At 47.9% G+C, this 16,306-nt stretch overlaps 1 protein-coding gene across 1 annotated transcript in view; it reads right to left on the bottom strand.

Moving 5' to 3' along the window:
* CRLS1 (cardiolipin synthase 1) overlaps window positions 1-15,685 on the bottom strand; it is a gene marked incomplete in the record, with an annotated part of 23,580 nt that extends 7,895 nt beyond the window's left edge. Inside the window, 4 exon segments of the mRNA XM_073628618.1 lie at window positions 490-575; window positions 4,363-4,492; window positions 7,064-7,201; window positions 15,260-15,685. Of these exon segments, the coding sequence (XP_073484719.1) occupies window positions 490-575; window positions 4,363-4,492; window positions 7,064-7,201; window positions 15,260-15,295 (390 nt within the window).
* Window positions 15,686-16,306: the final 621 nt, after the last annotated feature.

Genomic DNA, 16,306 nt, shown 5'->3' with positions numbered 1-16,306 from the left:
TATGAATCAGCCGTCTCCTTCATAGCTGTTGTTGGATCATCAAACTGCATGTAATACTTTCCCCTCACCCCCATGTTGCTTTCTAAACCTAGGTTATGGGGATCGATTTTCCCCCACCACGCCACGGATAATCCGACAACAGCTATGACAGGATTTATATTATTATTTTTATTTATAAATCTATTTATTTTTTTTGCATTCTGTATGAATTTTGAATATTCACGGCCTTCTTTGGCCTAAACATTGTTCCATATACTTTTAAGCCTTTATACTAATTGATCCCGTCTTTAATTCCAAAACATAAAAAGGACATATAGCAAAATTAATGCATAAACACAATAATAATAATAAAATTGTGTGTGTATATGTATATATATATATATATATATATATATATATATACACATACACACACACACACACATATACATACATATACACATACACACACAAACATTTAATTTTTTAATTTATAATAGGGATACTTACAGGCGCTGGCAGTGTCTTATATCGAACATAAAACACAGAGGCAATCAAGGCAATGTCTCTTAAAATGATCATTACTGTTAGAGGAACTGCAACAAAAACAACAAAGACAAATGTTAGCAGAAGAGCTGGGGGGGGGGGGGACAGAATAAACTGTAATCTTACATTCTATACATGACATTCAGTTCTAGAGGTTTTTGGGGTGTTCAGACTTGCACTTGTGAAGACTTTTTCATATTTTGATGAAATAATATGAAAAACTCTTCACTCAGAGGCCGGGTACTGAATACAATGGTAGGAAGTAATTTTAAATACCAGCATTGTACAAGTACCTGTAATACATAAAATATTTTTAAAAAGTCTCATTTACATTTTTCTTTCTGCCCCACAGCAAATTGCAATGCAATGTAGTGCTCCACAGCATGGTGTTAAAAAAAAAAAAATAAAAAAAAAAAATGAGCGCACACTGCTGCAGCAGTGGTGTAGACTATATTCAACATTTAGGGTACGGTCGCACTGAACGCGGGTTTGAAATCATGCAAGTTCAGCTGAAAACCCGCAGTTCAGTGCAAGTTCCGGGGCGTTTTGAAAGACATCTATTACGGATTTGTGGACAGATGTCTATTGAAATTGCCCAAAATTACCAAAAGTAGTGCAGGAACTACTTGGGACAGTGCGGTTTCCGGCAATAGGCTGCGATTTGGCATGCAATTAGTCAAATCACGCCGATGTGAACGGAGGCTTATGGCACATTTTCCTTCTCTATAAAGGAAAGATTGACTACAACTGGTGCACACAGAATCTGGTACAGCTGTGCATAGCAGTCAATCAGCTTCTAAATTCAGCTTGTTCAATTAACCACTTCAATACCGGGCACTTTCACCCCCTTCCTGCCCGGGACAATTTTCAGCTTTCAGCGCTGTCACACTTTGAATGACAATTGCGCAGTCATGCAACACTGTACCAAAACTAACATTTTTATCATTTTTTCCCCCACTAATAGAGCTTTCTTTTGGTGGCATTTGATCACCTCTGGGGTTTTTATTTTTTGCTAAACAAACTAAAAAAGAAAAAAAAAAAAAAAAAAAAAAAAAGTTCTTTCTTTGTTTCGGTTATAAAATTTTGTTTTCTCCTTCAACGATGGGCACTGATGAGCTGGCACTGATGGACACTGATATGTAGAATTGATGGGCACTGACAGGTGGTACTGATTGGCACTGACACCGATCACCGCGGGGGCACACCGGCATATTATCCGGCTGGAGGTCATATGATGCCCAGTCAGGATAATAAAACCACTTCCCAGCCGTCAATCTGCTATAGGCTGGGCGGGAAGTGGTTAAAAGGGGTTGTTACCATTAAGATAAAAAGCCATCTGTGTGCAGCAGCCCCCCCCCTCGGTCCTCTAGATCCAGTGATGTTGCAGGAGTGTCTCAGCTGCACGGGACTCCCCCTACTCATTGGCTCCCGCTACTGTCAATCAAATTCAGTCAGCCAATGAGGAGAGAAAGGGGCGGGCCATTCCACGTCTCCGTGTCTAAATAGGAGCTGTGGCTCAGCTCGGGTGACCCCATAGCAAACTGCTTGCTGTGTGGGCACTCAGCAGGAGGGAGGGACCAGGAGAGCCAAAGAGGGACCTGAGAAGAGGAAGATCTGGGCTGCTCTGTGCAAATCTACTGCAACAGAGCAGGTAAGTATATAATGCGTGTTACTAAAAAATATAATATAATATAATATATATATACACACACACACACACATACATATATACACACCGTATTTATCGGCGTATAACACGCACAGGCGTATAACGCGCTCATTCATTTTAAGAGGGAAGTTTCAGGAAAAAAAACTTACATTTTAAATCAATGCAGCCTCATCAGTCCACATCAATGCAGCCTCACTCATCAGTCCACATCAATGCAGCAGCCTTTACCATTGCCATCAATGCAGCAGCCTTTACCATTGCCATCAATGCAGCAGCCTTTACCATTGCCATCAATGCAGCAGCCTTTACCATTGCCATCAATGCAGCAGCCTTTACCATTGCCTTTAATGCAGCAGCCTCACCATTGCCATCAGTGCAGCCTGATTGATGCCCATCTGCAGCCTAGAGGGAACAGGGAGGGATGAGCGTCGACAGATTACATACAGTGAGAATCTCCTATGATAGACAGAACAGTGGTCCAATGGCGGCCCAGGAGACAGGACTTCACATTACAGAGGCCGCCAAGTAAAAAGGAGATTCTCACTGTATGTAATGTGATGGCGCTCATCCCGCCCCCCTCCCTGTCCCCTCCGAGGCAGCTAAAATTGAAGTATTGGTGTATAACACGCACATGGTATTTGCACCTGATTTTCATGGTGAAAAAGTGAGTGTTATACGCCAATAAATACAGTATATATATTTTATTATGAGACCTTACAATCACAAGATTGTCACAACTGCACCAGATTCTGTTTGCTCTAGTTTTAGTACATCTTCTCCAGTGTTAGGCAAGGCTGCCCAGCGCAGTCCAAAGCCTCGTACACACGCTTAGATTATTTTTTGGGACATGCTATTCTCATGTGGAAAGTGAAGAGGTTACTCACAACACGAAAATTCTCGTACGACAGAATACAACGTCAGAAGTGACGTAATGTGTTGAATAGTTTTGTATGTGTTCTTTCGTTTCTGAGCATGAGTAGTCTGTTCTTATGATATTTTTCGTATGAAAACCGTAATAATGAAATGAAAATCGGACGTTGAGTTCACATCCGACAAAAATTTTTACAGTCTGCATATCCAGGTTTTGTCTGATGAAAAAGCAAAATCAGCTGTGGAAAGCACCACACTAACGATCCGAAAATCGGCAGACAGCTCGTCATACAAATTTTTCCATCTGATTTTCGTATCGTGTGTACGGGCCCTAACGTGTTTGGTAAGAATGAGCCCTAAAGAGAAAGGAACAGAAAATAAAAAAAAAAAAAAAAAATAGTATAAACTACTATATATTCTCATCAAGTATTCAATTGCACGAGTGGAGGAGAACCTTTACAGTGTTCTCTGGGTACAAGACCAAACCTGCACTGCGCTACTGCATATGGTGCTCATCACAAGGAACGATATTTTCATGTGTATTGAAAAGAAAGAGTGCAAATAGAACGAAGGATCAAACCTAAAATGTTACCTCCATGAAAAAAAAAGAAGAGACAATGTGAACGTCTATTCTTTTTTTTTTTTTTGAGAATCTTTTTTTATTGTTTTTTTGGACAAACAAACATAGAAAAATAAAGATAACAAATCTTACATAAAAATTAACATCAGTGCTTAACAGTTGTTTGTATGCTGAATAAGTTTCAAGTCATTTATGGCTTCATGTACGTTTTTAGTCGGAGTGCTGCAAGGCAACTAGGATTATTGGTGTCTCTTTCCCCTTTTTTAAAGTTTGTTATATCTTAGTCATGTATAGTATCCTCCACTCTCCTTCCTAGGCACAATTGGATATGTTTTTTGATATGATTATATGTTTACCTTATTCATTATTCTCTATCTTCAGCCTTCAAACCGTAGTTGGTTCAGCAAGCCAGGCACGCCAAATTTTGTCATATTTCTGGGGACATCCTCTATTTATATATGTGTCTTTGTATAATGGAAGACTCTCATTAACGAGACGCTTCCATTGGGCTAAGGAAGGTACCGTAGGTTTTTTCCAGTGCATAGCAATGTTTTTCCGGGCATAAAAGAGCAGCAGCCCAATTAAGGTTCTTTTTGCCACTGTTGGCACCAATGTCCCCACCAGGCCCAGAAGACACACCTCCACCGTCGCCGGCGTCCTGACCGAGGCCACCAGATTAATCATATCTAGCACCTCAGTCGTGAACGTCTATTCTTACCTGGAATCAGATTTGCATATGTTAAACATACATAGAGGACACTGATGAGGATTTTGTCAGCAAGTGGATCAAGAGCGCTCCCCAGCGCAGACTTCTGATTGGCCCAATTCCGCGCAATGTATCCATCCAGCTGGAAAAAGAAATAAAAGTCCCGTTATTTACCGTCACCCTCTCTATATAGTGTCAGCTCCTTCCACTGCTGGAGAAGCGGAGGTATTATTGTACAATGGGTCTTATTTATAGCTGAATTTTAGAAATTCATCTCCTTTGTAAGAGAAAAACAATAAAAATAAAAAATGACGGCACACTATGAGCTAAAGTGTTACGACAGTAAAATCAGTCAGTATATGCAGCGAAGCATGCTCGTTATACTCACTGCAGAACCTAAGGGGTTAATCCCCCCCCATCCATCCCTTTCACTAGTACCGCCCACGGTGGTCCCTGTGGCCTCCGTGGGCCCGCAGTAAATAGATTTAGGATGCAGAGTGGGAGGAGCCCAGACATCTCCTCTGACACGGAAGCAAACAACAATTTACCACTTCCAGGTTTCATTGCCGGCATTCTCTGGCTACTGTAGCTGGGAAAGAAACAAATCAAGCACATAGGGGTCGCCTATGGAGATTTTTTTAGCTATTGTAGTTTGTTGCCATCCCACGAGTGCAAATTTAAAGCGTTGAATATAGGATATCAATTTACTAAGTGAAACATCATCTTTTAGATTTGATCAAAAAATTGGGTAATATATTGTGTTCTTGTACATTAACTACTTGCCGCCCGCCCACCGTCAAATCACTGCGTCCCAGAACAGCTGCTCAGGACTAGGACACGGTGCGACCCCGATCTCTTTAAAGAGCCGCGGCTATTAAACCATGTGATCGACTGTGTCCAATCACAGCCGGTCACATGTAAACACGGAGATACCGGTAATCGGCGCTCCTCACCTCACACTGACAGAGTGAGAGGAGAGGAGAGCCGATCAGCGGCATCTCCTCGCAGGGAACAACAAAACATGTAATCGGGGCACTGATCATGAGTGCCCTGATTACAATATAGCGCCACCATGTCACCAATCAGTGCCCACCAGTGCCAGCAATCAGCGCCCACCATGTCACCAATCAGCGCCCACCAGTGCCAGCAATCAGCGCCCACCAGTGCCAGCAATCAGCGCCCACCAGTGCCAGCAATCAGCGCCCACCAGTGCCAGCAATCAGCGCCCACCAGTGCCAGCAATCAGCGCCCACCAGTGCCAGCAATCAGCGCCCACCAGTGCCAGCAATCAGCGCCCACCAGTGCCAGCAATCAGCGCCCACCAGTGCCAGCAATCAGCGCTCACCAGTGCCAGCAATCAGCGCTCACCAGTGCCAGCAATCAGCGCCCACCAGTGCCAGCAATCAGCGCTCACCAGTGCCAGCAATCAGCGCTCACCAGTGCCAGCAATCAGCGCTCACCAGTGCCAGCAATCAGCGCTCACCAGTGCCAGCAATCAGCGCCCACCAGTGCCAGCAATCAGCGCCCACCAGTGCCAGCAATCAGCGCTCACCAGTGCCAGCAATCAGCGCTCACCAGTGCCAGCAATCAGCGCTCACCAGTGCCAGCAATCAGCGCTCACCAGTGCCAGCAATCAGCGCCCATTAGTGATGCCAGTCAGTGCCGCCTATCAATGCTGCCCATCAATGCCCATCAGTGTCACCCATTAGTTCCACCCATCAATGTCCATCAGTGCCACCTATCCGTGCCCACCAGTGCTGCCTATCATTGCCGCCTCACCAATGCCCACCAATTCAGCCTATCAGTGCCCATCAGTGCCGCCTCATCAGTGCCCATCAGTGAAGGAGAAAAATTACTCATTTACAAAATTTACTGACAGAAACTAAAAGCAAAATTATTATTTTTTTTTTTTTTTTTAGTAAAAAAAAAAAAAAACCCAGTAGTGATTAAATATCGCCAAAAGAAAACGTTATTTGTGTGAAGAAAATGATAAAAATTTCATTTGGACTGTTTTGCACTTTTCTGTTGATATATATTTTCAATAAAACCTTTTGTACAAGAAAAATTCCATTTGGGTATAAATTGTGGACTTTGAATATCTATAGAGAAGAGATGAGAACTTCTGTAGGAGGATGGGTGTCATCTCTGTGTATCCCCTGAGGCCGGTCACTTCATTGGGTATATGGAAGGATCTACAACCACTTTAGGCCCCTTTCACACTTGTGCGACCTGAAAGTTGCGGGATTTTGACGCGACTTGAAGCAATGCCTGTGTAATCTTGGGAGGTCTATGGACCTCACGTCGCATCAAAGTCAGACTGAAGTAGTGCAGGGACTACTTTGAAGTCACAGAGATATGAACGGTACTCATTGGAAATCATTGGGGGGGGGGGCGACTTGTCATGTGATTTTGCAGTCCCAAGTCGCAGGACAAGACGCACAAGTGTGAAAGGGACCTTAAGCGCACACCTGTGTGAGGGCTGTTTTTGCTCACATGGGGGATGCAGGGGTGTGACCCTGTGCAGGCAGTCCCATTCACATCAATTGGGATACAACGGCTGCATGGATACAACGGCTGTTCCCAATTAGACATCCATGCAGGCGTGTGTCCCTGAACCCCAGAAACACGTCACTCGGGGAGTAAAAATTAAAAAAAATGTATAATATATTGATTTTATTAATAATAATAATAATAATAATAATAATAAACTCACCAGGTCAGTCAGTCCTGCGAGACCGAATACTCCGAGCGCAGTGTTAAAATCCTGTGCGACGATCAGATAGCCCAACACGGGGGACAGACCGATCCGGGTCATAGACAGCAGATTGGGGATGGTCCACGGGTTCTCATACTGGAAGATACAACGAGACACATTAATAGAGCGGAGGAAGGTAGAAGTGTCCCTGGTTGGCTCAGTATATGTACAAATCTACTATATTACCAAAAGTATTGGGACACCTGCCTTTACACACACATGAACTTTAATGACATCCCAGTCTTAGTCCGTAGGGTTCAATATTGAGTTGGCCCACCTTTTGCAGCTATAACAGCCTCAACTCTTCTGGGAAGGCCGTCCACAAGGTTTAGGAGTGTGTCTATGGGAATGTTTGACCATTCTTCCAGAAGCACATTTGTGAGGTCAGGCACTGATGTTGGATGAGAAGGCCTGCCTCGCAGTCTCTAATTCATCCCAAAGGTGTTCTATTGGGTTGAGGTGAGGACAGTCAAGTTCCTCCACCCCAAACTCACTCCTCCATGTCTTTATAGACCTTGCTTTTGTGCACTGGTGCACAGTCATGTTGGAATAGGAATCCCCAAACTGTTCCCATAAAGTTGGGAGCATGAAAATGTCCAAAATGTCTTGGTATGCTGACACCTTAAGATTTCCCTTTATTGAAACTAAGGGGCCAAACCCAACCCCTGAAAAACAACCCCCCACCATAATCCCCCCTCCACCAAACTCCACATCTGCATGTGAATAGAGCCAGAGGCTTCAAAAGGCTTCAAGAAAGGGTGGGCTCAGGGCGAAGTAATCCCACCCAGTTGTGTGACAATAGCAAATGAATAGTCGCTGTTGCCACACTGGTCCTCCTCCCAGCCAATCAGGAAGCAGGTCTTGAGACCTGTCACCCGATTGGCTGAAGGGAGAGGCGATCCTATTGGATGCCTAGGAGGAGCCACGTGGCAGAAGCCGGTGTTTCGTCAGATTAGGCGACCCATCAGATTTTGTAATGGAAGCGACGTTCCGAGACCGCCATCTTGGTACACCCCACACTCGGCCACAGTAAGGATACAGGAAGAAGGCGGCAGGCGGACATCTTGTTACACCCACCGGAGTCTTGCATTTTACACTTATTTTTAACAGTAAACTCAGCTTATATAGTGAAATTCATTATTTCTAAATCCCTCAGACTGTTTTGATGTTGATTTTTCAAAGCAGCGGTGTTCTGTCAGATTAGCAAACCTGTGAGATCAGCAGGCTCGCCGCTGCTTTTAAAATTCAACATCTACCCGGGTTTCCTCCGGGTAGTCCGGTTTCCTCCCACACTCCAAAGACATGCTGGTAGGTTAATTGGATCCTGTCTAAATTGTCCCTAGTATGTATGAATGTGAGTTAGGGACCTTAGATTGTAAGATCCTTGAGGGTAGGGACTGATGTGAATGTATAATGTATATGTAAAGCACCGCGTAAATTGACGGCACTATATAAGTACCTGAAATAAATAAATAAAAAATAAATAAACAGTCTGTCGGATTTTAACCATTTACAGACTGGAAGATTTGCCCCCTTAATGACCAGGCCATTTTTTTGCGATTCGGCACTGCGTCGCTTTAACTGACACTTGAATGGTCGTGCGACTTTGTACCCAAACAAAATTGACGTCCTTTTTTCACATCCGGCAAAAATTTTATAGTGTGCAAATCCAGCTTTTGTCTGATGAAAAAGAGAAAATTTGGCTGTCAAAAGCACCGCACTATCGATCCGAAAATCGGCAGACATCGCGTCGTACAAATTTTTCTATCTTATTTTCGTATCGTGTGGACGGGCCTTAACGCCCCTGATACAACGGGGATCTGTCTGTTTACACTGACAGGTCCCTCTTCTGGATTTCATTCCCGCGATCGTCGCTCGCTGGCGGACATCGCAGCCGCTGGCCGAGCACATCGGGTCCCCCGCCGTACAGCTGGCGTGCGCCTGCTACCGCTCTTAAAAGGGGTTGTAAACCCCCATGTTTTTTCACCTTAATGTATTCTATGTATTAAGATGAAACTTCCGGCACTGCCGCCCCCCCCCCCGTTTTAATCACCCGAGTCCTGTCATTCACACGTTGGAGACGCGCTCTTCCCCTCTGCCCGTTGTCTCGGCTCGATTGGATAGATTGATAGCAGCGCAGCCATTGGCTCCCGCTGCTGTCAGTCAAAATCAATGACACGGGGGGCGGGGCCGAGTCCGGCATTCATGTCTGTGGACGCAAGTGCTGGACTCGGCAGTGTGCCCGCAAGTTAACCCCCTGGGAGAGCGCTTCTCCTAGGGGGTTATACAATGCGGGGAGGAGCCGCGAGAGTCACCGCAGGACCCCAGAAGTCGAGGATCGGGGCCACTCTGTGCAAAATGAGCTGCACAGTGGAGGGAAGTAGGACGTTTGTTTAAAAAAAAAAAATGAGCCTTTACATACAATCACCTTAACCACTTATCTACAGGGCACTCCCCCCCCCGCCCAGGCCATTTTCAGCTTTCAGTGCTGTCGCACTTTGAATGACAATTGCGCGGTCATGCTACACTGTAACCATGTGAAATTATCATTTTCTTCACACAAATAGAGCTTTCATTTGGTGGTATTTAATCACTGCTGGGTTTTTAATTTTTTTCCTAAGTGCCGGTTCACACTAGACGCGGCACGACTTGCAGGTCGCCTCACCGAGGCGACCTGCACACGACTGCCGGGGCGACTTGCAAGACGACTTCTGTATAGAAGTCTATGCAAGTCGCCCCCAAAGTAGTACAGGAACCTTTCTCCTAAGTCGGAGTGACTTGCGTCGCTCCGATTAGAACGGTTCCATTGTACAGAACGGGAGGCGACTTGTCAGGCAGCTAGGTCGCCTGACAAGTCGCCCCCGTGTGAACTGAGCCTAAAAAAAAAGCCAGAAAATGTTGAAAAAATAAAAAGTTTTTCTTAGTTTCTGTCTGTAAATTTTGTCAATAAGTATATTTTTCTCCTTCACTGATGGGCGCTGATGAGGAGGCATTAATATTCTGCACTTATGGGCACTGAAAGGTGGCACTAATGAGCACTTATGAGTGGCACTGATGGCCATTGATATGTGGCACTGACGAGCCCTGATAGCCGGCACTGGTGGGCACTGATAGGCTTTACTGATAGGTGGCAGTGAAAGTAAGCACTGACTGGCATAACTAATGGGCACTGATTTCTGGCTGTGGTGGGCATTGATTGCTGGCACTGGTTAGCATGGGTTGCTGGCACTGGTTGGCGTTGATTGCTGGCACTGATGGGCATGGTTTGCTGGCGCTCTAATGTAATCAGGGAACTGATCATCAGTGCCCTGGCTGATTACATCTCTCACTGTCCCCTGCGTGGATATGCCGCTGACCGGCACTTTCTTTGTTTACATGTGACCGGCTTTGATTGGACACAGCCGATCACACGATTAAAGAGCCGCGTTAGCAGCTCTTTACAGAGATCGGGGCCGTTCGGGTGCGCCATCATATGACGTCCACCCAGAATGAGAGCCGCATCGTCCCCGCCGTCATTTGATGGTGGGTGGGCGGCAAGTGGTTAAAGAAGTCGACGTACACCTACGGCGGTTTGCGGGAACGTGCCTCTGTATAACCATGGCGGCTGGTCGGCAAGCGGTTAAAATCTTGTATTTCACTATATAAGCTCCATTTACAGTTAAAAATAAGTGTGAAATGCCAAAACTCTTGGTGGGTGTAACAAGATGTCCGCTTTCCCCCCTTCTCACTGCATCCTTAGTGTGGACGAGTGCGGGGTGTAGCAAGATGGCGGCGACGGACCGTCACTTCTGTTACAAAATCTGATGGAACACCGCCGAGATGCAGGAGAAGGGAAGAGGACTCGGGAGCCACCGCCTGTAGGAGACCGCATACCTGCGGGAGCTCTGTAGCTATTGACTCTGGAGTAGAAAGGTGAAATTCGTTTTGCTCCAAATCCTTTTTTTTTTTTTTAACGAATTTAGACAAATTTGTTAATTCAGAAATATGCTAAATTTCTGGAAATTCGAAAGTTCCTAAAAATGAATGAATATCCGGAAATTCAAAAGAACGAAAATCTGAACTAACTAATAATTTAACTGTTACTAACTATTAAATTTATAGGTGTTGGAATTTCCTTTGAAATGTGGCTGTACGTGCCGGTTCACACAGGGACGGCACGACTTGCAGGTCGCCTCACCGAGGCGGCCTGCGCGCGACTTCAGCGGTGACTTGCAAAACGACTTCTGTATAGATGTCAATGCAAGTCGCCTGAAGTCGCCCCAAAAATACTACAGGAACCTTTTTCTAAGTCAGAGCGACTTGCGTCGCTCCTACTAGAACGGTTCCATTGTACAGAACGGGAGGCGACTTGTCAGGCGGCTAAGTCGCCTGACAAGTCGCCCCTGTGTGAACCGGCACTTAGTGAACGTAAAGAATACAAATTTATCTGAAATGACGTATCCTGTATCTAAATGAATGGAACGGAACAAATTATTAATAATAATAATAATAATAAATAACAATAATAATACTTAATATTATTTCGTTCCTTTCTATTAGTTTAGAAACGGCATACGTAACTTCGGATAAATTTGTATTTGTTACGTTCACTAACAGCCACGTTTGAAAGGAAATTACAATACCTATAAATTTAATAGTTTGTTATTATTTTGAATTTTTGTTCTAATTTTCGGATTTTCCTTTCTTATTTTCGAATTTCCAAAAAAAAATTAAAAACAAAAACGAACACATTTTTCGGCAGCGCACGTCTACTCTGCAGACAGCGACTTCTGCGTCCGGCCCCCGCTCTGTCATTTTATGTGGCCAAGTTGCGGTTTTTCCCAGTTCCTTCCACTTATATTACCACTAAGACCCCTCTCACACTGGGGCGGTTTGCAGGCGTTATTGCGCTAAAAATACCGCCTGCAAACCGACCCAAAACAGCCGCTGCTGTTTGTTACAGTGTGAAAGCCCGAGGGCTTTCACACTGAAGCGGTGCGCTGGCAGGAGAAGAAAAAAATTCCTGCAAGCCGCATCTTTGGAGCGGTGAAGGAGCGGTGTATTCACTGCTCCTTCACATTGAAATTAATAGGGCAGCGCAGCTATACCGCGCCTATAGCCGCGCTATACGAGTGGTTTTAACCCTTTTTCGGCCGCCAGTGGCGGTTAAAACCGCACAGCTAGCGGCCGAATACAGCCGCAAAAACGACGGTAAAACAGCGCTAAAAATAGCGCTGTTTTACCGCCGACGCCCCCACCGCCCCAGTGTGAAAGGGGCCTAACAGTTGACTGTGGAATATTTAGTGCCATGGAAATTTCATGGATGGACTTATTGCACAGGTGGCCACCCATCACGGCACCACGATTGACCTCACCGAGCTCCGGAGAGAGACGCGTTCTTTCACAAATGTTTGTGGAAGTCGTCCACATGCCTAGATGCGCGATTTTAGACACCTGAATACAATGATTTGGAGGGGTGTCCCAATACTTTTGGCAAATAAAGTGTATATCAGAGTCACCATCCATTATATAAACCTGTCCGCGCAACACCATGTTGCTTACCTGCCTGTCCACCCCTGTACAGTGAACCACGCACGTGCAGTTCACTGTACAAATTCAGCAATGCCGAATCTGACTGAACTCCCTGGCAATTAAGCGCCAGAAGCCCGGCCACCCGAAGAGGATATAGAAAGAGAACATCCAACCACGCCACTAAATAAATGCCAACATCCCTTGTGAAGTTAGTAAAAAAAGGAGGTAATGCCCAAAAAGGAAATGGGACTTTAACGGCAACGAAGGTACAAAAATACAAATATATACCTTCATTGCGGTTAAAGTTCCCATTTCCTTTTTGGGGGTTATCTCCTTTTTTTTTACTGGCCACCCGAAGAGGTCAGCGGCTGGGCAGGGAGCTCAGGGACCAGCAGAGGGGAGTAGAGTTCTCCTTTAGGAAACACAAGACGGTATAGATTTGTAACGAGATACAATGTAACAATTCTAATGGGAATTCTAATAATAGATTTATTTGCCAATTCCTAATATAAACCAAAATCGCATCTAAAAGTTGAACAGCAACATTAGTCACTCAGCGGTGGGGCACACACATATACCGGGGCGCACTCAGCGGTGGGGCACACACATATACCGGGGCGCACTCAGCGGTGGGGCACACACATATACCGGGGCGCACTCAGCGGTGGGGCACACACATATACCGGGGCGCACTCAGCGGTGGGGCACACACATATACCGGGGTGCACTCAGCAGTGGGGCACACACATATACCGGGGCGCACTCAGCGGTGGGGCACACACATATACCGGGGCGCACTCAGCGGTGGGGCACACACATATACCGGGGCGCACTCAGCGGTGGGGCACACACATATACCGGGGCGCACTCAGCGGTGGGGCACACACATATACCGGGGCGCACTCAGCGGTGGGGCACACACATATACCTACCGGGGGCGCACTCCAGTGGTGGGGCACACACATATACCGGGGCGCACTCAGCGGTGGGGCACACACATATACCGGGGCGCAGTCAGCGGTGGGGCACACACATATAACAGGGCGCAGTCAGCGGTGGAGCACACACATATACCGGGGCGCACTCAGTGGTGGGGCACACACATAGATACCGGGGCGCAGTCAGCGGTGGGGCACACACATATACCGGGGCGCACTCAGCGGTGGGGCACACACATATACCGGGGCGCAGTCAGCGGTGGAGCACACACATATACCGGGGCGCACTCAGCGGTGGGGCACACACATATACCGGGGCGCACTCAGCGGTGGGGCACACACATATAACAGGGCGCAGTCAGCGGTGGAGCACACACATATACCGGGGCGCACTCAGTGGTGGGGCACACACATATAACGGGGCGCACTCAGCGGTGGGGCACACACATATACCGGGGCGCACTCAGCGGTGGAGCACACACATATACCGGGGCGCACTCAGCGGTGGAGCACACACATATACCGGGGCGCAGTCAGCGGTGGGAGCACACACATATACCGGGGCGCAGTCAGCGGTGGAGCACACACATATACCGGGGCGCAGTCAGCGGTGGGCACACACATATACCAAGGCGCAGTCAGCGGTGGAGCACACACATATACCGGGGCGCAGTCAGCGGTGGGGCACACACATATACCAAGGCGCAGTCAGCGGTGGGGCACACACATATACCAAGGCGCAGTCAGCGGTGGAGCACACACATATACCGGGGCGCAGTCAGCGGTGGGGCACACACATATACCAAGGCGCAGTCAGCGGTGGAGCACACACATATACCAAGGCGCAGTCAGCGGTGGGGCACACACATATACCGGTATATAGTACCAGGTTAGGTTGGAGGAGGGGGTCTGTAGTCCTTCATGGTAGGGGAGGGGTAGTATAGTACCAGGTTATGGTGGAGGAGGGGGTCTGTAGTCTCCATGGTGGGGGGAGGGGTAGTATAGTACCAGTTTATGGTGGAGGAGGGGGTCTGTAGTCTCCATGGTGGGGGAGGGGTAGTATAGTACCAGGTTATGGTGGGGGAGGGGGGTCTGTAGTCTCCATGGTGGGGGAGGGGTAGTATAGTACCAGGTTATGTTGGAGGAGGGGATCTGTAGTCTCCATGGTGGGGGAGGGGTTGTATAGTACCAGGTTTATGTTGGAGGAGGGGGGTCTGTAGTCTCTATGGTGGGGAGGGGTTGTATAGTACCAGGTTATGTTGGAGGAGGGGATCTGTAGTCTTCATGGTGGGGGGAGGGGTAGTATAGTACCAGGTTATGTTGGAGGAGGGGATCTGTAGTCTCCATGGTGGGGGAGGGGTAGTATAGTACCAGGTTATGGTGGAGGAGGGGATCTGTAGTCTCCATGGTGGGGGAGGGTAGTATAGTACCAGGTTATGGTGGGGGAGGGGGTCTGTAGTCTCCATGGTGGGGGAGGGGTAGTATAGTACCAGGTTATGGTGGAGGAAGGGGTCTGTAGCCTCCATGGTGGGGGAGGTGTAGTATAGTACCAGGTTATGGTGGAGGAGGGGATCTGTAGTCCTCCATGGTGGGGGAGGGGTAGTATAGTACCAGGTTATGGTGGGGGGAGGGGGTCTGTAGTCTCCATGGTGGGGGAGGGGTAGTATAGTACCAGGTTTATGGTGGGGGAGGGGTGGTATAGTACCAGGTTATGTTGGAGGAGGGGGTCTGTAGTCTCCATGGTGGGGGAGGTGTAGTATAGTACCAGGTTATGTTGGAGGAGGGGGTCTCCCCGTGTCTCTGGTGGGTCCTCTCCCCCGGAGGAGTGTCAGATCGGTGTCTTCCGGTATAATATCGGGGCGGAAGGTGTGGGTATCCGGGCGGTGATCGGTGTGGAGGCCGGGCTCGGTAGGACATTCCCGGGGCGGAGGAGGACGTGTGTTGCTCGAAAACCCCCGGAGGATCGTACGGCCGGAGATCGGGGAGCGGCCCAGGAGGAGGGCGGCCAGAGCCCGACATAACGACCTTCTCCTCTACGGCCCGCCCGACTCTCCGCTCCCCATGGCGGACTGCGCGACACTCAGCGCGGAATACGACATTCACCCCGGAGAGGGGGAGGAGACAGACCCGCCTCCTATATCCGAGGGAGGGGGAACAGGAAGCGCCCCTTATATCGGGGGGGAAGAGGGGGACAGCAAGACCCCTTATATCAGGGGGTGAGGGGGGGGGAGCACCCTTTATATCAGAGGAAGGGGGCAGATAGAAGCGCCCTTTATATCAGGGGGAAGGGGGGGGGGAGCACCCTTTATATCAAGGGGAAGGGGGGAGCACCCTTTATATCAGGGGGAAGGGGGGGGGTAGAAGCGCCCTTTATATCTGGGGAAGGGGGGATAGAAGCGCCCTTTATATCAGGGGGAAGGGGGGGAGCACCCTTTATATCAGGGGGAGGGGGGGGGTAGAAGCGCCCTTATATCAGGGGGAAGGGGGGGGGGGTAGAAGCGCCCTTTATATCTGGGGAAGGGGGGATAGAAGCGCCCTTTATATCAGGGGGAAGGGGGGGGGAGCACCCTTTATATCAGGGGGAGGGGGGGGTAGAAGCGCCCTTTATATCAGGGGGAGGGGGGGGGTAGAAGCGCCCTTTATATCTGGGGAAGGGGGGATAGAAGCGCCCTTTATATCAGGGGGGAAGGGGGGGGAGCACCCTTTTATATCAGGGGGAGGGGGGGGGGTAGAAGCGCCCTTTATATCAGAC

This window comes from Aquarana catesbeiana, linkage group LG04, assembly GCF_042186555.1.
Source record: "Aquarana catesbeiana isolate 2022-GZ linkage group LG04, ASM4218655v1, whole genome shotgun sequence".
Lineage (NCBI taxonomy): Eukaryota > Metazoa > Chordata > Amphibia > Anura > Ranidae > Aquarana > Aquarana catesbeiana.
The sequence above is the reverse complement of the archived record's forward strand: the minus strand, read 5'-3'. Positions and strand labels throughout refer to the sequence as shown.